This window comes from Colias philodice, chromosome 8 (assembly GCF_061535455.1).
Source record: "Colias philodice isolate Cphi_HAF_F1 chromosome 8, ilColPhil1 Martin Lab GWU primary, whole genome shotgun sequence".
In the NCBI taxonomy this organism is placed as follows: Eukaryota; Metazoa; Arthropoda; class Insecta; order Lepidoptera; family Pieridae; genus Colias; species Colias philodice.
The window spans coordinates 165,717-190,908 of NC_143093.1; the positions used below are offsets into that span (position 1 = coordinate 165,717).

Genomic DNA, 25,192 nt, shown 5'->3' on the forward strand with positions numbered 1-25,192 from the left:
CAAGAGAACCGGCGCTTAAAGTTAAACCCTGTCTAAAGTTTTTTGTGCTAAGACACTAAATACTTAAACGAATAAATATTAAGTGCACTAAATAATATAAATTTCACTTGCACGTTCAGGTTTCACTAGCGCCACCTAGTTGAGGTAAGTATATATTAAAAGCGCACATGAACTAGATTAGTAATTTCAACCAAAAAATGTACCGCAATGCATAATAATTAAATTTTTGTATCATTATCATTAATCAATTAAATTAAATTTAACACATTATTACAAAGCTTATCAAGTAAAAAATTATTATGTCGAGAATTCAGACGAGATTAGATTCTAGCAATGAAAGTATGTATTAATTATTCAACTTCACAAGAATTTATTCGTCCTAGACAGCAATTAAAACAAAACGCGGCCTTTACCCATGTACTTGTCAAGTTAGGATCTCGCATGAGGTAGCCGGGAGCGTGTTAAACCTCGGATGAAAAGGGTCTACCTGAAATCGACCAAATTCTGTGTCTTATTATTTAAAGTACCAAATCATTTTACAACCTTCTCTAACAGGCTTCTAAGGTATACGTTGGCGTAAAAAATAAAACTAATTTATTATTAAATTTAATTTTAGTGTCGATTTGGCTTCCACTCTCGCCACGTTATCGCGTGTTAACCGTTTTTCATTAAATTCACCATAAATTTAACATCATCCAAGTATTATTTCAGCCTTCAAGTAGTATTCACGACAAATAGTAGTATGTAGTATGTACCTTTGCTTATGTGAAATTGTATCATAATCGGTTCGGTCATTTGAAAGCGGAAAAAAAACAAATCTTGTCGGAATAAAAAATCTTTTATGCTAAAAAGTACCTGTATTATTTAAGTACCCAATAAACAGAATATTAATAATTCGTCCTATCTAAGTCTGCATACTGTTGGTTTTACTTTCATACTGTTGGTTTTACTTTCATACTGTTGGTTTTAATAATAATAATTAATAGCGATGTACACTTCATGATATGTATAACACCATAGAAATGTATATACTTCGTATATTTAACACTTTAATTTAATAAATTAAACTAGATTAATCTACGTAAAGTGTTGCAAAGTGCATACTTAACTATATTATTTTATAATTTATATTTTAGTACAAGTTGCTGTTTTAATTTTAAGTAAAAAGTAGTATTGTTTCAAATGAATACTAATGAACGTAATAAGAGTATAAAATAAAATAAATGATCAAGGATCAACTTAGAATAACACAGTAAATTATTAACCAACACACAGTTTTAATATGGCAATACTTTGTACTCGTTCGGAAAACTGCGTAATTTGTTTACAATATAAAGTTGTCAAAATTATTATTTTTACTTTTAAAATATTCCACATTTATATGTTTAGTATTCATATCTTGTAAAAGCTATAATATATAAGAATTTTATAACGATTAGTTTGACCTAAAAATTGCATGTATGTATTACCTAGTTATTGTTGTATTGAACTGATATCTGTCAGCTGTATGAACTATGAAGGGAGGGCTATCAAGCTGTCAGATGGTGAATAGCAAAGCGGAGCGGTAGTGAGAATTATTTTAACAAATATGTATTTTTATTTTCAATATCATACACATAGGTAATCGCCGCACCTAGTATTAAGCTTTAGGGTACTCAAGAACGGGAGCCAGCACCGGAGCTGCCGCAAAATGGGCTCCAGGGATAGGGACACTAAGTCCCTTCACGACAAGTTGAAAGTGTTATTCAAGAAAGGGGGCTCTGGTACGTATTCTTTATGTGTTTTATAGAACGGTTGAAGTAGATATAGCTCAGAAACAATGTCTTTAATTACGCTTTTTTTGTTCAATATGCAGCGCCCGTAGCTGCACAAAACGAGCTGGTGGTAACACCAGAACTCCGACGGGAACTCAGCTCTGAGGTCCCGTTACATCGACGTCTCCGTGCTATCAAGGAATTGTGTGAAAAAGTGCTTCATATTCGTGTGCAGGAAGTAAGTGTCTGCTGACTACATTGAGTGTTGCCTTTGATGACAGTATATTTTCTTACACCATAAAATGTTTCTATATTTATATTCCAATATTGTGGAGCTATGGTACTAATATATGGAATAAACAAAGCACTGCAAATTATATGTTAAAAATATCTTCTAGTACTCTTAATTATTGCTCCCTAAGTTTTCTATGATGAGCCTTGCGGTGATACTATGAATTCTCTTCTTTGTCCCCTTTTATTAAATATTGTATTACATGTTGCTTTGCATTTTGTACATAATTTTCCATTTGCCTTTTTAACATACTCTTGCTTTCATTTTAATAAATTGTATGTATTCCTGAAAGTATTTTTGAATACAAATTTATTATATATTTATATATTTAAGATTTTATAATATAATGTACACAGCCTTTCTTTATGCAGCATTATGCTTTATTGTTTTAACATTTTTGGTTATTTAGGGCTCATGTTGTTGCATATAATGTATCTATGAAAAACAACTGCTAACATTATGCAAAGATTTGTATGTATTTCCTAGATGTATTCTACTAACTATCATAACTATGCTATCTTTCATCTACTACAATAACTAATACTACCTCTTTAATAATTAAATATTAATGATGTTGTTAGCAGCATTTAGATTCTATTATTTAAATAGGAGTCTTCTCACAACCCCCACATTTAAACGACCTCATCCTGAATATGAAATTTCAATTAAAAAAGCAGATGCAGTCTATGCAGTACAAATACAAATACACTGTATATACAAGCAAATCATATGTTGTAGTATATTTTATTTTCATAAAACATGTAAGTTGACAGCTATTTGTTTGAACACTGTATTCTTTGAATAATATGTCATACATGGACATTGTATAAATCTTTCAGGGTGGAGTAGAAAAAATATGGTCCACCACTAGAGACCTCCTAGAGGAGCCATCAACGGAGGCTCGGCACGCAGCACTGGGTCTCCTCCGCTGCATCGCCGAGGGGCAGACAGAGCTGCTCATCATGCGCACCATCCTGTTCCGGTACCTGCAAGAGACGCGACCCTCGCACCACCCAGAGGACTACCAGCTGCGGTTCAAGCTGCTACACACTCTGACTAACACTGGCAAAGATATTAAGTGCTTTGAAGAAGAGGTTACTAGTTTTCTATAGTTCAATCTAAAAATATATTAAATAGTAAAGCAAAGCAAGGTTAACATATGTTTTTAACCTATTCTTTGTCTGGATAAAACATTACCTTACACTAGGATATCTATAACACGTATACCTACTGCCACACTAGTGAATAATTTGATTTGATTTTCAGATTGGTCCCTTTCTCCTGGAGTGGTTGCCGCAGCTGCCGGGGCCCGCTCAGATCATAGACTTTGTACAGCTCATCACCAACGTTGTCAAGTTTAACGCTGTGTATCTCGATGAAGAAATTGTGCATGGAATTGTTAAGTATGTATAATTTATTAATTTATTTTACAAATTGCTTTGTAAAATTCCTATTTCGTACTATAGCTTTTTAAGTAAATTCTGTGGTCATTCAATGAACGCGCTCATTCAACAATATGCCGAGAGTAATATCTGTTCTGTTCAAAGGGCTATGTTACAATCTGCTAACTAGATGGACAAATCATTGTTCGGCTTAGTCATTTAATTGAATGTTATTCAATGAATGCGAATGAACGATGGCGACATATTAATACTGGTTGCGTGGTTCCCAGCAACGCGTGCCACCTGTGCGTGTACTCGGCGGAGGCGGGCGTGGTGCAGGGCTGCCTGGCGCTGCTGGAGGCCGTGCTGTCGTACTCGCTGCTGCCGCGCGCCGCACTGCGCACCTTCGTCGCCGCGCTCTGCCGCACCGTCAACCTGGAGCACTACTGCCAGAACAGCTGGAAGGTGCGTGTCATTGTAAATAACGAGGTTTCCATGGCATATACATTTTGCCAGTTGAACAATATCATAGTTATGTGTTTTTTCAGTTACAAGTTTGTATACACTTCTGGAAAAATGTGGTATTTTTTTATTAATAATGGTTGTTCTTTACACTGTGTTTATGTAAAATACCTCAAAAAATAAAAATATATCATTATTCAATCATCAAAAGGTTTCCAATAAGTTTTTGGTTTGTAACAACCCTACTAAAATTGGTTAGAAATTTACACGTTGTGAAGAAGCTTTGTCTCTGTACTATTTATTGACTCACGTGTGACGTGTGTCGCAGCTGATGCGGTACGTGGTGGGCGCGGACATGGGGCACGCGGCGCTGCAGGCGATGGTGGACATGGTGCGCGAGGCGGGCGAGGTGGGGGGCGCGGGGGGCGCGGGGGCGGAGGGCGAGGGGGACGCGGGGCTGGCGCGGGGCGCCGTGTTCTACATCAACATGGCGCTGTGGGGGCCGCGCCGCGTGCTCACGCTGCACGTGTCGCACCTCGCCGTGCTACCCGCCTTCCTCAAGGTACTCCCACACATAAATGTACACATAACAATAAAAAAAAGATCAAATTCTGTTCATTGAAAACATTGAATTTTTTTTAACACCAAGAAAAAAAATGCTGTTTTTTTGCTTTTCTATTGTGACCACAGAATTTTTTGCATATTTTAAGAAAAAATAAATGATACAAAAATGATACTGGTGAAGTTGTTGAGAGTTGAGGAATAAAAGTGCTTTTGCCTATTTTTGACAAGACAAAAAACAAAAATATTGTGACATCTGTATTACTGTAAATTTTACGGTAACATTATAAGCTGAATAATTTTATGTGAATAAACTGGAGGTAAAAGTATCCGAAAAGACTTGCGATTGACTATGATTATGATTGATATTGAGTATGTTTGGCCTGGGTTAACTATAAGGTTCCGCTCCACACTGGCAGGCGCTGAACGGGCGGCAGCCGGTGGTGACGTACGAGGTGGTGGTGGCGCTGCAGAGCCTGGTGTCGCGCGCGCCGCTCGACCTGCACGAGGTGTCCTGGGACGTGCTGCTGCGCATCGTGCGGGAGATCCTCGACCAGGATAGTGAGTGCACGTCATATTTGAAATATGGTGTTTCATGGATAGGAAAAATCTAATTTTTTTGTTAAATATTGATGGTGATTTTTTAAGCTTATACTATTAACGGAAGTAATTTCCTTCACAAAAAAATAATTGTCAAATTATTACTATTTTTTTTTCAAATCAAATTAATTTTATTTGATGAAGTTAGTTGTCTAGATAGTAGATAAAGTGTTCTTTACATCCAACCAAATGACTCAATCAAATAGTCAACATGTTTGTCGAGAATAATATAGTTCTATACAATAACGTTTCAACAAATTTGCAGAGACGCTGGAGCCACCGAACGAGCTGATCCACAAGCAGGTGCACGCGCTGATCACCAGCATCGAGCAGCTGCAGGAGGCGGGCCAGTTCCAGGGAGACCCCGACGCGCTGCTCGACCTGCTCGACTACTGCGGACACGACCGACCGGTTCGTAGCATACACACGCGCGCATACATTGAAATTAAAAACAATAATCATATTGCAAAGATCGCAAATGCGTAGCTATTCCTATATATAACTTGGAATTTTGCAGCCACAAATGCACTTTGCCATAAAATAGGATTTTAATTTAGAATGTTTGCTATGTTTCCACCGATATTCCCATTGGTCCTTCGAGACAGTAAAGTTTGCACGCATCATGTCCGCAGGAGGCGTCGACGATGCGCGTGATCACGCAGCGCGGCGCTATGCTGGGCGGGTGCGGCGAGGCGGGCGCGGCGCTGGCGCTGGCCGAGCGCTATCTGCGGCTGGAGCCGCGCCTGCCCGTGCGCCTGCACACGCTGCACACCGTGCTGGCCTACATCCGGCGCGCCAGCGTGGGCGGCGACGAGGCGCTGGAGCGCGTGGGCGCGGCGCTGGCGGCCGCGTGCGCGGGCGACGCGGAGTGCGCGCTGCGGGCCGCCGCCGCGCGCGCGCTGCCGGTGCTGGCGCGCGCCTGCTCCGCTGACGCCGCCATCGACCTCGTCGACCAACTCGAGAAGGTACCCACCACTCGCACACTGCCCCGCATAGTACAACACAATGTGTGTCGCATACCACACTACACGACATCATACCGTTACACGCTATAACACGCCCTCTCACGCTATAATACGCTGTCATACGTTATAACACGCCCTCTCACGCTATAACACACTGTCACACGTTATAACACGCCCTCTCACGCTATAACACACTGGCACACGTTATAACATGCTTATACACGCTATAACACGCTGTCACATGTTATAACACGCCCTCTCACGCTATAACACACTGTCACACGTTATAACACGCCCTCTCACGCTATAACACATTGTCACACGTTATAAAATGCTTATACACGCTATAACACGCCCTCACTCGCTATAACACGCCCTCACACGCTATAACACGCCCTCACACGCTATAACACGCTGGCACACGTTATAACACGCCCTCACACGCTATAACACGCTGTCACACGTTATAACACGCCCTCTCACGCTATAACACGCTGTCATACGTTATAACGTTATAACGTGTAAATATAGATGGAGTACACATTATTAAAGTCTGTTGAACGCGAGTCATTACGCTCCGTAAATTTTAATCCCATTTTCGCAAAATGTCGCAGTCTAAGCTGGAGAAAGTGGTTTCTGAGCTGCACAAATCCATTGTCGAGCTCACGAAAAAGGTGGAATCGTTAGAAACTATAATAAATGAGCAGAATACTTTGATTAAATCTCAGGCGGATTCAATATCGAAGTTAACAAAGCAGCAAGCAACTGATTCAAGTACCTCCAAGTTGCAAGAAAACAATGAGGTGTCATTAAAAAATAGGCCAATCCGAGCTGCTAGACTTCGTGTACCATTGGTCGCCAACGACGTGCGCAAGAAGCGTGATGTCCTGCAGGGCGCTGCGTCAACGAGCGACGCCGCTTCCGCGATGAGTGCGAGCGAGGACGACTGTGCCAACTCCCTCGCACCTATGCAAAACGCGAACACTCTCATCGACGCAAACGCCGTACAATCAACGGACAATAATAACTGGATTCAAGTTAAACATAAACGCCCAAAAAATGTAATGCGCGGGAATGCAGCCCCGGGTAATTCGATGATCGAAGCTTCTGAAAGATGGAAATACTATCATTTGTTTTACGTAAAGGCGGGAACCGCTTCCGAAAAAATTACTGAACATATAATGAAAACTTGTAAAATCGATAACTGCACAGTTGAAGTATTAAAATCGCGAGGTAATTATTCGTCTTTTAAGATTGGCGTACTTGCAAAAGTATCTCAGCTGATTATGGATGTCAACAATTGGCCGGAGGATGTTTGTATAAAGCCGTGGCGCAATAACTTTCGTAAACAAAGTAGTGATCAATAAGTTTTGTTATCTGACTATTACCTATCAAAATTGCAGAGGTTTACGCAGTAAAACTACGGAGTTTAGAAAATCGGTGTTTAATTCTTCATCACACATCTTTGCATTAACAGAAACATTTTTAAACGATTCTGTGTGTGATTCGGAGTTATTTCCCAATAATTATACAGTTATAAGGAAGGATCGTGCAAATAACACAGGTTATGGAGGTGTTTTATTAGCGGTACGCAGTGAGTATTTAGTGAAACGTATATACGATGTAGATGGTCTTTCAAATGATAAAGAAATAATCCTGGCTTTGTTATCATACAAAAATATTAGGTATTTGTGTGTTGTAGTGTATATTCCTCCGAGTTATAATGATAACCAATTTTCGAATATCTTATTTGTGATAGAAAATGCAATATGTAAATTTTCACCGATAGATGAAAACGTTATAACACGCCCTCACACGCTATAACACGCTGTCACACGTTATAACATGCTTATACACGCTATAACACGCCCTCACACGCTATAACACACCGTCACACGTTATAACATGCTGACACACGCTATCACTCGCTGTTACACGCCATCACACGCTATAACATGCCCTCACACACTATAACACGCCCTCACACACTATAACACGCCCTCACACGCTATAACACGTCGCCACACGCTATAACACGTCGCCACACGCTATAATTAACACGTCGCTACACGCTATAACATGCTGCCACACGCTATTATACGCCGTCACACGCTATAACACGCTATTACACGCTATAACACGCCCTCATACGCTATAACACACTGTCACACGTTACAAAATGCTGAAACACGCTATAACACGTCTCCACATGCTATAACACGTCGTCACATGCTATACTTAACACGTCGCCACACGCTATAACACGCCATCACACGCTATAACACGCCCTCACACGCTATAACACGCCCTCACATGGTATAACACACCGTTACACGCTATAACTTACTGACACACGCTATAACACGTCGCCACAAGCTATAACACGCCGTATACGACTCACCGCATTACATGTTACAACACAATATGAGTCGCACACTACACTACACGCTATAACATTTATTGCACTGTAAGTTCCCTGCGTTTAGTGACGTAAGTGGTTGCGTGTCGCAGATCCTGAACCGGCCGTTCGAGATGTACGTGTCGGACGTGCCGATCCCGGCGGAGGCGGACACGAGCGACCTGGCGGCGGCGGCCGGCGGGCTGCTGGAGCTGCTGCACGAGCGGCTGCTGCGCGCGCCCGCCGCGCCCGCCGCGCGCGCGCTGCTCGTGCTGCTCGACCACCTGGACCTGCACTACCGCCGCCCGGCGCTCTGCCGGCACCACCCCGACATCCGCCTCAAGGTGCCTGTTTACTTTATAATGATCATCATAATTCGTACCGATTCTTTCAATAATCTATCTATAAATTCTTTCAAATAATTTCATTCAATAGAAAACGTAATCCCCTTATTTTCGATTACGCCTTCTCCGGTCATAAAATAAAACGCTTCACGGAAGTAAGAGATCTAGGAGTTATTCTCGATACAAAACTACGCTTTAATTTACACATGGAATACATAATCTCTAAAGCCTAACAAACAACTATAATTCCTATTATGATACTTCGTCTCGCTAAACCATTTAAACAACCGTCCACTTTAGACCAGGGCCAATCCCTTCCAAAATGATAAAAACCTAAAAAAAACCACAGTAGGATGAAACCCGTTAGATAGGGAGGGGAATATGATAAAAATTAAAGGAAAAATAAATTACAGTCAATCCGAGTTCGGGAAGTGGGAGGGGAGGTGCTTTTAAGGCTAAAAAATGATTCTCTTGATTTCTGACAAAACTACAAGTCCTACGGAAAAAAGTTCAATGGCAAAGTTGTAGGTAATAAAAAGTTCTACAACTTTTGTATTTGCAATTTTTTCACATAACCTCAAAATTTAGGTGAAAAATTCAAACAAGTTTTTGATTTTTTATTTATCTTTTTAAAAAAAAATTCTACGAAATTTGGTGAAAACTTACCTTATTATGTCCCAAATACACTGTAATTTATTTGATTGAAAATATTTATTTTTTCGCCTTATTTCAACATAATATGTACCAAAAAAAACAACCTAATTTTCAATCGAAAATTCTGACGTCAAAATATCAACTTTTAAAAAAAAAATATTATTTTAAGATTAAGATTAGTAATTTCATTTGCGTGAGGCTTGTTTTTTATAGTATGCTGTTTCTCTTTTTTTAATAATAGAACATGTCGCGTGGTCGTAGTGAATTTTAGAACTTTTTTATATGATAACATATCTGACTGTTATGTTCGTATACAAATAAAATAAAAATAAAATAATCGTTTGTACTCGTCCGTTTGCAGATCTTCGACATGCTGTTCGGGCTGCGCGCGAACGCGTCGAACTGCGTGGGGTTCTGCTACGACTCGCGCGGCGCGTGCGTGTGGGGCGCGGCGGCGCTGCGCGTGCGGCCTACGTGCTCGCCCTTCCTGCTGGCCGAGCCGCCGCTGCCGCGCGGGGCCGCCGCGCCGCCGCCGCCGCGCGCCGACCTGCCGCCGGTACCTGCACGCACACACACCCGCACACGCACACGCAGCAGACACACACGTAACGCTCGGGTTGTTGTCTGTGCAGGGCGCGTGCGTGATCCCGGTGGGGCGGTTCGCGCGGCTGCTGACGCTGGCGCTGACGCGCGAGAGCGAGTGGGGCGTGCTGGCGCACGTGCTGCGCGCGCTGCCGCAGCTGCTCACCGCGCGCGCGCTCGTGCTGGGCCGCCGCGCGCACGACATCGACCAGCTCGCCGCCACGCTCTGCTCCATGGTAACATTCTTTTTTTGAATAGATGCTAGACGACATGCCACGATCCACAAATATTAAAAATAATTGAGTAAAATACTTAAGTTTGAAATGTATATATGTAATAACTAGATTTCCGCCCGCGTTTTCAAAGGAAAACCCGCATAGATGCCGTTCCCGTGAGATTTCCGGGATAAAACCTACCCTATGTGTTAATCCAAGTTACCTTCTATATGTGTGCTAAATTTCATTGTAATCGGTTCAGTAGTATTTGCGTGAAAGAGTAACAAACACACACACACACACATCCTCACAAAGTTTCGCATTTATAATATTAGTAGGATTAAAACTGATTTTTACATTATCTCTCTGATTATTTTTTTTAATTTATCTATCAAATTAAATACTTTTTTTAAATAAATAATAATATTACCTTCACAATCGCCTAACAACAAATTCAAATTCAAATTCATTTATTAATTGCTTGAACACGTACATTAGATGTTTTGTATTACAAAGTATTGCGTAACAGTGTTCGCCATCTGAACTGGCATGCAATCGTATAGTTTATAACATATTGATACATTAGAAAATTAATTTGACTTAATTAAAATACATTGAACTAATTCGATTAAATACCTAATAAAATTATGTCTAAATTATTCAACGGTTCAGAGCAATTACTCCAGTCAGTCAAGATAATCAACTCACAATAATTCCAAAAGTTTTCAAACTTCGGTCAAGTGAATGGTACATTGGGACGACAATAAATCTCATTTTGCAACCTTGTCCGCAGTCCGCAACAATGTTAAAATTGCAATTAAATTATGAACTCGAGGAAAAAATTCCAAAAGTTCTGCAAACATGGGAAAGTTTTCGATATAATATTTCATATTACGTATTTAATTTGCAACCAATCTAAGTGTACGGAACTTATGGATTTTTCCTGACTTAGGGCGCGTTCCCACCGTGTCGTGACGACAGATAATCGTGTAGTTTTAAGTGTCGTGGCTTATATGTTTAAATGGAGGTGTTCACATTTAGAACGACACAATTTACTGTCGTCTACGACAGTTTTTGCAGTGACGACACTTTGTCGCTAAACGATAAAAAATGTTGACGACAAACAATCGTTATAATGGGAACAGGCAGAGATGACAGTCGTCGAACGATAAATTAGTCGTTACGACATAGTGGGAACGCGCCCTTATAGAAATTTTTGCGGCAAAGAGGAATTTTCCTTACGTATAGAAATTTTTGCGGCACAGAGGAATTTTCCTGACCTAAAGAAATTTTCCAGCTTATAGAAATTTTCCCGACGTATGGAAATTTTCCTGACTTATAGAAATTTTTCCTGACTTATCGTAATTTTCCCGACTTATGGATGTTTCCTGACGTATAAAAATTTTCCTGACGTAGATAATTTTTCCTGACTTATACAAATTTTCCTGCTTTATAGAAATTTTCCATCTTATAGAAATTTTCCCGACGTGTGGAAATTTTCCTGACTTATAGAAATTTTTCCTGACTTATCGTAATTTTCCCGACTTATGGATTTTTCCTGACGTATAGAAATTTTCCTGACTTATACAAATTTACCTTATCTATATAATTTTGCGGCAAAGAGAAATTTTCCTCACGTATAGAAATTTTTCTTGTTTATAGAAATTTTCCTTATTTATAGAAATTTTTCTTTCTTATGGAAATTTTCCAGCTTATAGAAATTTTCCTGACGTATATATTTTTTCCTGACTTATACAAATTTTCCTGGCTTATACAAATTTTCCTCACGTATAGAAATTTTCCTTGTTTATAGAAATTTTCCTTTCTTATAGAAATTTTCCAGCTTATAGAAATTTTCCGACGTATGGAAATTTTCCTGACTTATAGAAATTTTTACGATTGATTAAAGTAAACCACCCACCTATTCCCACCCACATCCCGTACGCTATGCTCTCTATCCACAGGCCGCGCGTGCGCAGAATGGCTCAGTATCTGCATAGCTAGCGAACGTATAAACTCGCCCGGTCGTTGGGCGCTTTCACCAGGGCCCTGGAATTATGGAATTATTATTAATTTCATGAACAATATCATCATCATCATTTTTATTGAAAACAATATTCAAATATTTTTCTTTGCCCGCGGATTTTCCTGATGTTAAATTCGCATTAGTATGAGTCGTTCCACCGCTGTCAAAAGTTACCCATGGCCATGTCACATTAAAACGAATAAACACACTTTCGCATTTATAATATTACTAGAGGTCCGCCCCGGCTTCGCCCGTGGTACATATTTCGCAATAAAAGGTAGCCTATGTCCTTTCTCGGGTATCAAAATATCTCCATACCAAATTTCATGCAAATTGGTTCAGTAGTTAAGGCGTGATTGAGTAACAGACAGACAGACAGAGTTACTTTCCCATTTATAATATGTATTAGTATGGATTCCATTAAAAAAATGATAGGGATATTTTTAATTTTATTTAAATTTGATTTACAAAATTACTGTATCATAAATCTATAAAATGTGGTATAACTCGTCGGTTCGCGTGCCAGGTGTCGGACCGCAGCGCCACGTTCCCCGAGTGCTCGCGCGCCAACAGCAAGCTGCTGGTGTCGGAGTTCCACGCGGCCGTGCTGCCGCCGCTGGCCGCCATGGCGTCCTACAACGCGTACCTCGAGCCCAACACGCAGCGCCACGTCGTGCGCTGCCTGCTCAAGCACGGCATGGGTGAGCCGCACACACACACACAATCACATTTTCACTAAAAAAAAACAAATATTATTTACTTACCATCAGTGGAACCGAGCTGTTCGGTGGCCCACTTTGACATTAAAAAGCTTTCAATTGTATATCTAGATTCATAGACAAAACGATTCGCAAAGTGCAACAAATATTCTTGCTCACACTTCTTACTTCCCACCTAAATGAATGAAATAATGTTTGTTGTCAGTGCTCCGCACGCCGCAGCCGTACATCAACGCGCTGACGCTGTTCACGCTGGAGACGCGCGAGACGATGGTGCGGATGCTGCCCGAGGTGCTGCTCGACCTGTCCAAGATCTCCGACACGCAGGCCATCGCCAGCCCCATGCTCGAGTTCCTCTCCAGTGAGTGCAACGTTCTATCTCCAACTAACAAAACATCAATATTTATTTTAGCTCACAGCTATTTTTTTCAATCTCTTCACTACATTAAAACAAGGCTTTGTTCAAAATGTTCAATCTCATCATAATGTTAGCCAGGCATTTTCTTAATAAAAATTTCAAATTTTGTTTACAAAATAATGTTAAATAACTGTTTCTATTTCTTTAATATTTACCAAGCATTTATCATTTAAGTGGTTACAAAATTTCAAATTCCATTACAACTCGTGTATTTGAATTGGTCCTTCGAGCCGGATGTATCCGTAACTGTGTGGTGGGCGGTGTTGCAGCGCTGACGCGGCTGCCGCGCGTGTTCGCGTCGTTCGTGGAGGACCAGTACATGTCGGTGTTCGCGATCCTGCTGCCGTACACCAACCCGTCGCGCTACAACCACTACGTGGTGTCGCTGGCGCACCACGTCATCGCCGCCTGGTTCCTCAAGTGCCGCCTGTCCTACCGCCGCAACTTCGTGCGCTTCATCATACACGTGAGTGCAGCTGCCGTACACCAACCCGTCGCGCTACAACCACTACGTGGTGTCGCTGGCGCACCACGTCATCGCCGCCTGGTTCCTCAAGTGCCGCCTGTCCTACCGCCGCAACTTCGTGCGCTTCATCATACACGTGAGTGCAGCTGCCGTACACCAACATTTATTATTTTAAGATCCCAAGTACTTTCCCACACTACCCACATATTTTCTATTTCTCAACTTTTTATGATCATGTTTTTGTGAACAAAAAGTAAATCAAAATCATCGTGGTTTATGTTGCTTCAATTGATAAATCGTCAAATGTCAATAAACTTTTTATCTTGCAGGGTTTACACAACTACATAATAATGCCGTTCGAGGAGCAGCTTCAATGCAAAACGAACAACTTCCACCAGAATTCTGTTAACGAAGACTCGTCGAATAGGCAACGAAGTTCCAGTTTGGTGAGTGCTTGTGATTTATAGATTATAGAGATGCGGTTGTGGTGCATAACATGTCAAAATATTAATATTGACAAAAAAAATTTGTCTGAAACTTTCATTATTATGACAACACCATCGAATTTTTTTTTGGATTGTCTGTTATGTTTTTGTTTTCTTAATTTTTTAAATGAATGTTTGATTTTGCAACCCTATTCATTTTTAAGGGTTGAATATTTTCTTTTCTGTAATTTTGAGTTCTTTTTACTCATATTATCTGATCATTATTGGAAATTTGTTCACGCTGTTTATATTTGCGTACAGGGATCAAAAGCAGTATCCCGCGCACCACTAGCGGGTCGGGGCGGGGGCTCGCGGGGCGGGGCCGGTAGCGGGGCGGGGGGCGGCGCGGGGGGAGGGGGGAGCAGTGCGCCCGCCGCCTTCCACGTGGAGCTCACCGAGACGTGCGTCGACCTGCTCGCCAGATACACCTTCACGCCCTGCAGCGTCAAGCCGCAGAGGTGAGCCCACTAGTCACTACTTGCAAACATAACTCGTTCGAACTTTGCAGTAGAAAAGATCACGCTGTGTATAATGTTATGTGTGACTATTAATTATTATTGCAGTATTATTGGAATTGATTATAATTGTTTTTATTTAATTTGTTAACGAATACAGTCAAACGAAAAATATGGTACCCAATGTGAATTTAGCTATAACTGACTCGATCCATTTAAATTTTAATGAAAATTTCGATCATAATTTGGCAAAACGAACAAAACTTGAGATATTATTAACTTCATAATATGTAAAACCAACAAAAGTATATCATTAACGATTGTTTCAGAAGCGATACGGCAGAATTCCTGTTTAAAGGCGGACAGTCGACGACGTGGCTGGTTGGTCACAAGCTGGTTACCATCACTACTTCTGGCTGCTTACAGAACTCCATCAAACAAGGACTTTGCGAAAGGTAACACAATACATGCTTATATCACACTAATATATCGATAGTTTATAATCATGAAATATTACTTACCGATATTATGATATTTTTTGTTTTAATCGTTTGTTTAATAATCTGTTGTGTATGCAATTTTTTATAGCAAATTTCGACAAGACAGATATTCTGGTTTTCAGACAGAAGATAATAATCCATCAGTCCTCGGAATCACAGACACAATAGAAAATCTATTGTGTCGCGCCCCGATCGGGCCTTACGGTGGTCAATGGGTTAAATATTCAAATAGAAAGTGACAAGTATAGAATATCATAGCGACATGTATCGGATGTAGATTGTCACGTAGACTGTAGATCGCTACAAATATAAATGTGTGTGTGTGTGTGCAGGTGCGCGTCGCTGTGCCGGCAGCACGCGGAGAGCGCGGCCAGCCCGCTGCCCGGCGCGCCCGCACCCGCTCCCACCGCACCGCCCGCATCTGCCGACCTGCCGCCGCAGGTAACCCCCTCCCTATACACATAAATGACAATTCTAAAATATTATTTGCGTTTAAGTCAAAAGAATCCCCCATTTTTATTACTTCAGTATCTATCAAATATTAAAAAAAAAATCAATAACTGTGTGTTTTCACAAAAAAATATTGAGTAGAAAATTGAGTATAACAAATTAAGACAAATTTTTCACAAAAAGGAATGTCGAACTACGTTGAAAAGTAACTTAGTTCCATATAAAACCATTTCAGGTACAAATTAAAGACAGTTCAGAAAGTAATTCTTCGTCGTCGAACAATCACCTGCAAGTCAATTCACACGGACAGAATAACCAACCGGAAGTCAAAAGGTATAATTTTGTATTTTATAAAATTTTTCTAAAATATGAAAATACAAAAACACTTGAGGTGGGGATCTATAGTGATTGTAAACCTGAATCATCTCTTTTCCAGCCATTTACTATACAACATGTTATTTAAAAAACGCAATCCTTTTTACTTATACCGTTTACGTTTTAAAAGAATAGTTATGTTTATTTAATGTATGTAACTAAAGTTTATTTCGATTGGTAAATTATTATCAACTAAGAATTGCGTTCGATACTTTGCACGTTGTATATTAAGCTTCGATGCTTCCTGAAATGAAATTAATCAACTTGTTTTTATTAAAATTTATAGCGAGGACTAATCATGAACTAACTTGACTTGATTTTGTTTGCTTACCAAAAATAATACTTCCAAATTTTGGCTTGAAAACTAACACGGTATGCTGGATTTTGCCTACTAACATGTATGTGAATTGTGCTTTGAGCAGTGTGTCCAATGGGGCAGGTTTTCGCAGCTATACCCTTTTGCCGATTAAGCTAGCGGGTAAATAATGATCACTTGAAAGCTATGATTAAAAAAAAAAACTTTAAGAACATTCCTGGAAGCTTATAAAAGGTCTGGTGACTGACAATAAATTATAAAAAAACAAGGGGTTAACAAAGAAAAATCGTACGTGTGTTCTGTGTGGCCTGCCCAGCCTATAACAACCACGCTAATATACATAACTTGATCAAATACATGCACGTTATGTATGGTATCAATGGGCGGGTGAGTACGCGAGGCTAAGAGCGCGCGTGTGCAGGTACAGCAAGTGGTCGCTGCAGCACAGCCGCTCCACCGAGACGTCCTGCTCCTCCCTCTCCATCTCCGAGCTGCAGCCGCCCTCCAGCGGACACGTCTCCAGGTCTGACCCCAACTCCGAAATGTCCTCCTCCGAAATATCCTTCTCTTTTTGTTTATTCCCTGAATATTATTCTCTACAGTGACTGGAAAATTTCGAGATTTTTTTCCTTTTAGAGGAGAGATTTTATCGTTATTCCGTTTTTCAAATTATTTTCCAGATGCAATATCACAAACAAACAATTTTATGTTCACTGTAAAATAGAAAAATTCTTCTAGTCATTCTTTAAGCATCCTGCCCATCCTTTCCTCCAAAAAAATGTCAGCTACGTCTATGTATGCCTACTAACGCTAAGCTTACTGCAGCTATACTTTTGCCTTCGCTTGTGTACCTGGTGGCTTACGAGTGTATGTGTGTATGCGCTAAACGAACTCTTCGCTCTGCATATCAGTGGTCTTTCTAGTTCGATGTTACTTACCGTGTATCTCAAGTGTACTATATTTTAATTTGTATTAAAACTATTTTGATTTGAAATGCGAATGGAATAAATGGGTTATGTTCGTCCAAAAGTGTAAAATAATTATTTTCTTAATGTCCACGTTTGTTTAGATAATAATGCACTATTTATGTTTATTAGCTACGTTTATGTTTATTTGCTAAAGAGTATAAAATGTAGATTCAAAAATGAACACTGAGCTTTATTTTTATAGCAAATAAAATTGCAGGCAAAACTCGTCAGAGAATAAGTCGACAGACCCCCTAGCAGAAGTACTCAATCAGTTCACACAACGAATAGAAAGGATATCCAAAGAAGTGGTAAGTGAAGACAGTTTGGGAAAAGAAATAGAATGTTATTTATCATTTATTGTGATTTTTGTTATAATTTTTTTGAGATAGGATAACAATAAATATTGTTTTAAAGTTACCAATTAACAAAAATGGAAAATAATCATGAAAATTTAGTTGGCATGGATAACTGAGTGTATGTCGTGTCGGTTAGGAGAGCGAGGAGGGCTTGTGGTGGCGCGTGGGCGGGCTGGCGGAGGCGGGCGCGTGCCCGTGCTGGTGCGCGCGCTGGGCGCAGCTGCACGTGCGCTCGCCCACCGGCGACGTGTGCTGGCTGCTGCGCATGCAGAACCACGTGCGTGCACATCACTCCTCGAACATTATATACACACACCACATGTGACAGAACACAACTTCTCCTTTTAACATTAACGTTTGAAGTACAGAATTAATTTATTTTGTGTTAAATTATGTTATTAATTTTATTATTACAACACACATAATTTCTATGTTTAGACCACAGATACTTTTCAATGCTAATTGTGACTACAACATTGTAACGTGTACACAGATAAACTCAGCGCAGCTACAGGAGTGGCCGCTGCAGGACGTGCTGGCGCTGCTGTCCCCGCCGCTGGCGACCGGCCTCGACCCCGGCGCCGCACTCGGCACGCAAGCCGCACACGCCTCACAAGCCTCACATGCCGCCTCCGCTACTGACCTGGTTAGTGTAGATGAGATTCGATCTACTTCGATCTAACAAATAATACTTACATTTTTATTTAGATTTTTTTCATGAAACAAACTCGTAGTAAAACGTTATTTCAACTTTCAAATGTCCAATTATTTCCTCATTAACTTACTATTATCGTATACAGGCTTCAGAAGAATCATCTCGATCGAGTCGGTCGCAACACGCAGCCGACTTGCACAAATCCAGGTTCGTTCATATTTATACATATCTAGATGATTTTATATATGTAAACATTTCTTTCTATTTTCTTATCTGTTATACACTATATTTATGGTACATTATACAATTTTATTAAAGAATACAAAACAACTTTATAGTATAACCAAAGTCTCGTTAATTCCGATAGGATTATTGATAACAGATCGTTGGATGTGTATTTGATGATATCCGTTAGTAAAGTCCAAAGTGAGCAATGTGTGTGTGATGTAGCTCGGACACGGTGGTGGCCGGCGAGCGGCGCGCGCCTGCGCACTCCGCACACCAGCCCGCCAGGTAACGCTGCGAACGATCTACATTTACAAATATTCTCATCCATACATTTTCTAACTAATAAATCATCGAATAACTAAATTTTAAAATTTGCTTACTATGTCATTGTTATTAAACTTATGCTTCTACTAGCAACGGATATGTATAAGATCTGAAATCGATAATGTTGGTCGTGGGGATGTTACTGAATTTGAGTGATGAGAATTTTTATCAAACTTTAACACCAAAAGTAAAATCATACCATCGCGTCGTGATATAGTTATTTCATGTTTAACAAAAACATTCAACTTTAAATACGGCTTTTCACACTGTTTTTTTTTTTTTTTTTTTTGGCCTCAATCATTTTTTAATGTTACAACGAACGGTAGTGAAATAACAAAATTATATATAAAGAACAAATTTTATCAGAATGAGCACACAACCTATAAACATCCCGGGGTCGCCGCAGCGACAGAGCTCGTCCAGTACGACAGGAGATGATGATATGCTACTTATTGTACCTGAAGTGAGTTTTTATACCATCAATAAAAATGATTCTACTGAATTTGATATTTTAGTTTTACAGCATTAAAATGTATACATGCATACAGCATGTATACAGCATTAATTAAAATAAATAAAAAAAAATAAAGAATAGAAAAAGTCGATTACGGGACGGGAATTGAACCTGCGTCTTCTGCCTAATGAATAATTGGTTCAATACATTGTTGAAATAGACCGTTTTGTAACACATGTTTTAGTACTACTTACTTTTATATCCATGACATCATTTGGCATTGTTGTAGATCAGGATATTTTATATAATATAAGGTCCGTTATATCTTCAATCAATCTAAATTTATAAACTACCTGTTAATATTATTACCAGCGTAATCTTACGGACTCTGGTATACAAATACACTAATGTCTTCAAAGTGTACCCCTATTGCTATAAAATAATTTATAAATATGAGCGTGTGCCCCCAGCAGGGCAAGAGCCGGCACCCGGTGCGGCGCTCCAACTCGTCGCCCGAGATGTCCTCCTCGTGGAAGGTGCCCGTTCGCGAGCCCGCACCGCCTGATGATGAACTGGCGCCAAATGTGGATGAGATGATCCTGCTGCCCGTTTGTGAGCCCACGTATGTTGACCAATAACACGTTTGTTAAAATAAATCTATTGTCTGTACTTTATAGATCTACCTTATCTGATCAAAACTTCTTTTAAAGCCGGTCAAAAGCAATTCATTTTTATTTTTATATACTCGTAAAAATCCTACTTCAGTAAAGAACGATTTTTAATCACGTGATGTAAACTTTCTAAATGTTGAACGGCTTCCTATTACTTTAGTTTAATTTACATACGCAATAGTTACAAAAACGGCAACTAGTTCTAAAACATTATTGTTTATTTTTACAATAGGAGCACATCAATGACAATGCATGCGAATAAGAAAGCAGCCAAAAAAAGCGACATGCGCGTATCCTGCGAAGCCATCCCAGAAGAGACGGGTACATCACCACAACCCCACCACGTGGCGCCGCACAACCCGCAAGTGCCACAGAACCAGCAAGTGCCGCTCAACCCGCCGGTGCCGCATAACTCTCAGACGCTGAACCAGCAAGCGCCGGTCGAGCAGCCTCAGGGAACACAGAACCACCACAAGCCGCACCTCATAACTTACAATTCAGATCCAGGTAAGATTATTAGATGGACCTTATCCGTTCAAAATATGTAATACATAATATTTCATCACTACAAATATTTTGTGTTCTAAAATCTTCTAAATATGAAATAATCTTAAAAATTTTCAATCGTCGATAGTTTTGTACATGGTCCTTCGAGCCGGTTATAGAACAATATGTATTAACACTTCAAAAGATTGTACTGTCGTAGGTGCGGTGGGGTCAGACACAGAAGTAGACGATAACTCAAACTCGGACGGACTGAACGTTGTACACGTACACCATCAATTGCAGAAGGTCAATAACTTTTCTTTTTTAAAAGGTCTTTTGAAATATGTAGTTCTTGTTATGGCAATAATTTTTCTTCTTTCTACTCTTTTACCATAATTTTCACCAGAATCAAAGTATTTTCTTAAGAGCAGTGCAAAATTTGATTTTTTTTTTCATTTGTAGTAGAACTGTCTTATAATAAGCTAGTATGTAAACAGACAAGCAGCGACAGCACGGTAACGACGGGCGCGGGCGGGGCGGGCGGTGCGGGCGGGGGAGCGCGGGACGAGCTGCCGCCGCTGGCGCGCTCCAAGCGCTCCAACACCATCTCCGTCATGAGCCCCACCGAGCGCGCGCGCTACCAGACCGCGCGGTACGCGACCACACACGCGGGCTATACGCATATACACCAACACATACTTAGACATACGCATGTACACAAATAACACGCATATTCATGCATACGTTGTTGATGATGTTATTTAAAAAAAAAAATATTTATTTATTTATTTCAGATTAATTTAATATCCATATATTTGCTAGTAAAATGGCCTTAAAAAACTATGTTAGTATTATAATTCTATTTAATATGTGTGATGTATAAAATGTGAGATGGGTAAAAAAAAATTGGTTGTTTGTAAAGTAGGTTTACGATCGAGATGTTTACATGATAACATAATGCAGTGGCAAAGCTCGAGATGAGACGGGAGATCGGTCCGTCTCTCTCTCGTTATACCTGCGATCGCGCTCGTGAGGTTTTGGTGTGACACAAGTTTCTGAACATGTCACCCGACTAAAACGATTTTAAAAACGTTATCACGTTAAAAACATTTTTTTTATATTATTTTTAACATTTACATTTTATTTATAAGCAGGGACGGTGCAGCTCGCGCGAACAGCAACGCGTCGAGCGGTGGAGGGGGTGGGGGAAGTGCCGGTGCAGGGGGCGCGGGAGGGGGGGTGTCGCCCTCCTTCGTGTTCCTGCAGCTCTATCACAACATGAGCACCTACCCCATCTCTCCGCCCGTGCCCGGTACGCATACACCACACACACACACACACAAACATACGCACAATTCTTTATTCATGAAAGAAAACTTTTTCTTTCATGAATAAGTAGTTTCAGTAGACGGTGATAAGGTAGAAATTCACAGTTAATGAAAATTTTAGAAAGTAACAATAATGAAGGCAAAATTTTATCTCAAATCAACTCGACAAAATATAGCTGAAAGTGAAATATGACGTACTTCTTATAATTTATACAAGATTTTGTCCGCGACTTCGCTCGCGTTTGAATAGTAAATCAGAATAGAAAGAAATGTACTCAAATAATGACAGCAATAAGTTATGGTAGAAGTTCTGTTCTGTATATGTACAGGGGAAGTGCCAACGCAGCTGAGCGCGGGCTGCGAGCGGCCGCTGAAGGTGTGCGGCGCGCAGCACGAGCGCACGCTCAAGAACATCGACCTCATGCCGCCCTTGGAGACCTACAAGGTATTGCGGATTCTGGTCCTTCGAGCCGGATCTTGCATAGTTTTCAATGGATGGGGACGTTAGGTTGATTTAAAAAAAAATGAAGAATTGTACGAAATGTCTTCTATGTATCCCTTATTGTAGTATTGTATTGTGTGTGTTTTGAATTGAAACACAATATGTATGTATTTTTTTGTTCAGGTTGGCGTACTATACGTAGGGCCGGGACAACAAGATGACGAGGTCGCTATTTTGAAAAATGAATATGGCAGCGTCAGGTAAGTTTTATGTAATTTCCTTTAAAATAATTATTCTTCAATGTTTGTTGACATTAAAACTTAATTATTTTTACAGATATTCAGAATTCCTGCGCGCTCTTGGTACACTAGTACCGCTAGAAGGCGCGGATGAACCTAACTTATTTCTCAACTTAGAAAAAGGCGGTAAAGACGGCCGCTACACTTACGTTTGGACAGACGACATTATGCAGGTACCTACACGTTTCTTAATGTCATATAAAAAAACGAGTGTTAATTGTATAATATTTCAAGATTAAAAAAAAATTGTATCTCTTGGGGGTGAAACCTTGTGAAATGCACCTAGAATTTATTTATTTGTGCAGGTGCAGTTCCACGTGGCGACGGCGATGCCGAGCTGTGCGCGCGACCCGCACTGCAACGAGAAGCGCAAGTACATCGGCAACGACTTCGTGTCCATCGTGTACAACGACTCGGGCCACGATTTCAACATACTCACTATTAAGGTCAGCCACTAAATAATTACACTTATACACACACTAATTATACGCACTCCAATTTTTTATAAAAAAAAATCTCATATATGATGGAAATGGGAGTTATAACCAATCAGGGACTCGAAGGATCAACAATGCTGAACTACCATTCGAGATCTTGTGTATAGTAATAATAAAGGTTAAAATGGTGTGATTGTGGTGTTGCAGGGTCAGTTCAACCTGTGCGTGGTGGTGGTGGAGCCGATGGAGTGCGGCATGAGCCGCGTGCTGGTCAAGACCAAGGACGAGCGCATCCGCAGCAAGTTCCTCGCGCACCTGCAGCCCACCGCGCTCTCCGACACCAGCGTGCCGCTGCTGGCGCGCCAGCAGGCGCTGCACTGCGCGGTACGCACACACACACACACACGCCTCCATAGACCACTTCAATACGCAATCAATTTATATATATTTGAGGATAAAATGCAAAGTGATGACGCGGCCCGTATGTTGCAGCTGGCGTCGCAGATCAGCCAGTCGCTGGAGACGGCGGGCGGGCAGCCGTACGCGTCCAACTGCCTGGAGCGGCTGCGGCTCATCAAGCGGCTGCGCGCGCGCATCGAGGCGGAGCGCCGCTCGGCCGCCGCCCGCGCGCCGCCGCCCTACCACGCCTCGCCGCACTCCGCGCACGCCCAGCGGCGCGTGGCCATCGACGACTTCAACGACTACACGTAGCCGCGCCCCCCTCCCCCCCACCACCACCACCACACACTGGACGAGACACACGCGCGATGACGACGCGGCATAACAAACTGTCGTTGCTACTGTCATTATCGGAGTAACAAATTGGAAACGCCGGCTCTAATAGATGTATACTTAACGCTAATGTACGGAGTGAACTGAATACAGATACACATGTGACACCCATACACAGCTGTGAACACGTATGTGGTGTATAAGTGATAACATCATAACAATGATTAAAACTGAAATAATTGTTTCAACATGTATTCTCTCTTTAAATTAATTTTTTGTTCACTTTATACGGTGCGTTCAATAACAATTATGAAAACAATAAAAACATAGACACTCTTTGTCTATATACATATATTGAAAACTTAAAAAATTTAACAAAATTATACAACTTTGAATTTCATTTCAATGTTACATCAGTATGAAATGAGGAATAATATGTTAAGGTTATAAAATCTCTAATGATTTAAATAAAACTTATAAAGTAAGCATAATACGTCATTGTTAATCATTGTGTATCGACTAAGGAGTATTCAAGACATCTTGAATTAGATCGCTAAAAAACGATTATTTAGAAATTTTTAAAATTTATAGCTTAATAAATACCAAGCGGGTTTGAAAAGAAGGTTATTGTATATGTGACTGTTATTTCTCCTTTCTTTGTTAGTTTTTTTTTATTCATCCTTCATCATTGTTTTTACTGCCTTTTTCCAAAGATGATTATGATTTCAATTTTAAGCTGTTATAAGATATATTCGCAAATTTTATGATACAAACATCCTTCATAGGGCAGCTTAAGTATTAATTGTTAATATTAGACTGAAGTCACATATACAATTAGGATAGATAGTTATGTATTTGCATGTATTATACGCTCGTTGTGATTCGTAGATCTGTGGCTTATCTGCTATCGGTGTTTGAGTACAAGTGAGCCGCTATGGCGCTCACACTCCCGACTGAACTAGCGGGACATTCTCAGTCTTACTGCTACCGTATATAAGGGCACCTTCACCGCAGTAGGGAACGTTAACGTGACACTGTTTGTTAATATTCATCGTGTATACACTCGTGTAAATTGGAGAGGACAGGAGTCCGATAAATCAACGACATATATGTTACTTTAGTGTTTATGATGTAATTAATGTTGTAAAGAGTAAGTGCGCCGCCCGAGAGACGCGCCGTGCGGGTGCAGTCGTGCCGTGCTGTCGCGGTCACACGTCCCCAGCTGGGCACCGGCACACGTCCCCAGCTGGGCACCGGCACACGTCCCCAGCTGGGCACCGGCACACGTCCCCAGCTGGGCACCGGCACACGTCCCCAGCTGGGCACCGGCACACGTCCCCAGCTGGGCACCGGCACACGTCCCCAGCTGGGCACCGGCACACGTCCCCAGCTG

At 40.8% G+C, this 25,192-nt stretch overlaps 2 protein-coding genes across 2 annotated transcripts; both read left to right on the forward strand.

The window, feature by feature from the left end:
• The first annotated feature begins 1,498 nt into the window (after nt 1-1,498).
• On the forward strand, nt 1,499-25,007 carry gig (TSC complex subunit tuberin). The gene is made up of 38 exons (XM_089697930.1): nt 1,499-1,763; nt 1,856-1,992; nt 2,886-3,140; nt 3,313-3,449; nt 3,719-3,893; nt 4,219-4,452; nt 4,871-5,012; nt 5,317-5,462; nt 5,684-6,016; nt 8,528-8,758; nt 9,774-9,968; nt 10,045-10,230; nt 12,762-12,936; nt 13,160-13,315; nt 13,642-13,838; nt 14,168-14,284; nt 14,585-14,781; nt 15,108-15,233; nt 15,611-15,719; nt 15,964-16,061; nt 16,841-16,942; nt 17,605-17,695; nt 17,880-18,020; nt 18,237-18,389; nt 18,544-18,605; nt 18,849-18,911; nt 19,317-19,413; nt 19,875-20,026; nt 20,308-20,582; nt 20,782-20,867; nt 21,059-21,213; nt 21,716-21,873; nt 22,219-22,334; nt 22,515-22,591; nt 22,668-22,803; nt 22,936-23,076; nt 23,275-23,451; nt 23,560-25,007. The coding sequence occupies exons 1-38, from the start codon at nt 1,691-1,693 to the stop codon at nt 23,776-23,778; spliced, it is 5,820 nt and encodes a 1,939-aa protein (XP_089554056.1). The 5' UTR covers nt 1,499-1,690; the 3' UTR covers nt 23,779-25,007.
• LOC149486237 (uncharacterized) lies at nt 6,585-7,490 on the forward strand. Its single transcript, XM_089697777.1, has 2 exons — nt 6,585-7,249; nt 7,420-7,490. The coding sequence occupies exons 1-2, from the start codon at nt 6,622-6,624 to the stop codon at nt 7,488-7,490; spliced, it is 699 nt and encodes a 232-aa protein (XP_089553903.1). The 5' UTR covers nt 6,585-6,621.
• Nucleotides 25,008-25,192: the final 185 nt, after the last annotated feature.

Coding starts and splice junctions, on each gene's coding strand:
- gig (XM_089697930.1), top strand. CDS start 1,691: ATGGGCTCCAGGGATAGGGACACTAAGTCCCTTCACGACAAGTTGAAA. Junction 20,868..21,058: donor TACACCATCAATTGCAGAAG/GTCAATAACTTT, acceptor GTATGTAAACAG/ACAAGCAGCGACAGCACGGT. Junction 22,592..22,667: donor AATGAATATGGCAGCGTCAG/GTAAGTTTTATG, acceptor TTATTTTTACAG/ATATTCAGAATTCCTGCGCG.
- LOC149486237 (XM_089697777.1), top strand. CDS start 6,622: ATGTCGCAGTCTAAGCTGGAGAAAGTGGTTTCTGAGCTGCACAAATCC. Junction 7,250..7,419: donor TGAAGTATTAAAATCGCGAG/GTAATTATTCGT, acceptor TCAAAATTGCAG/AGGTTTACGCAGTAAAACTA.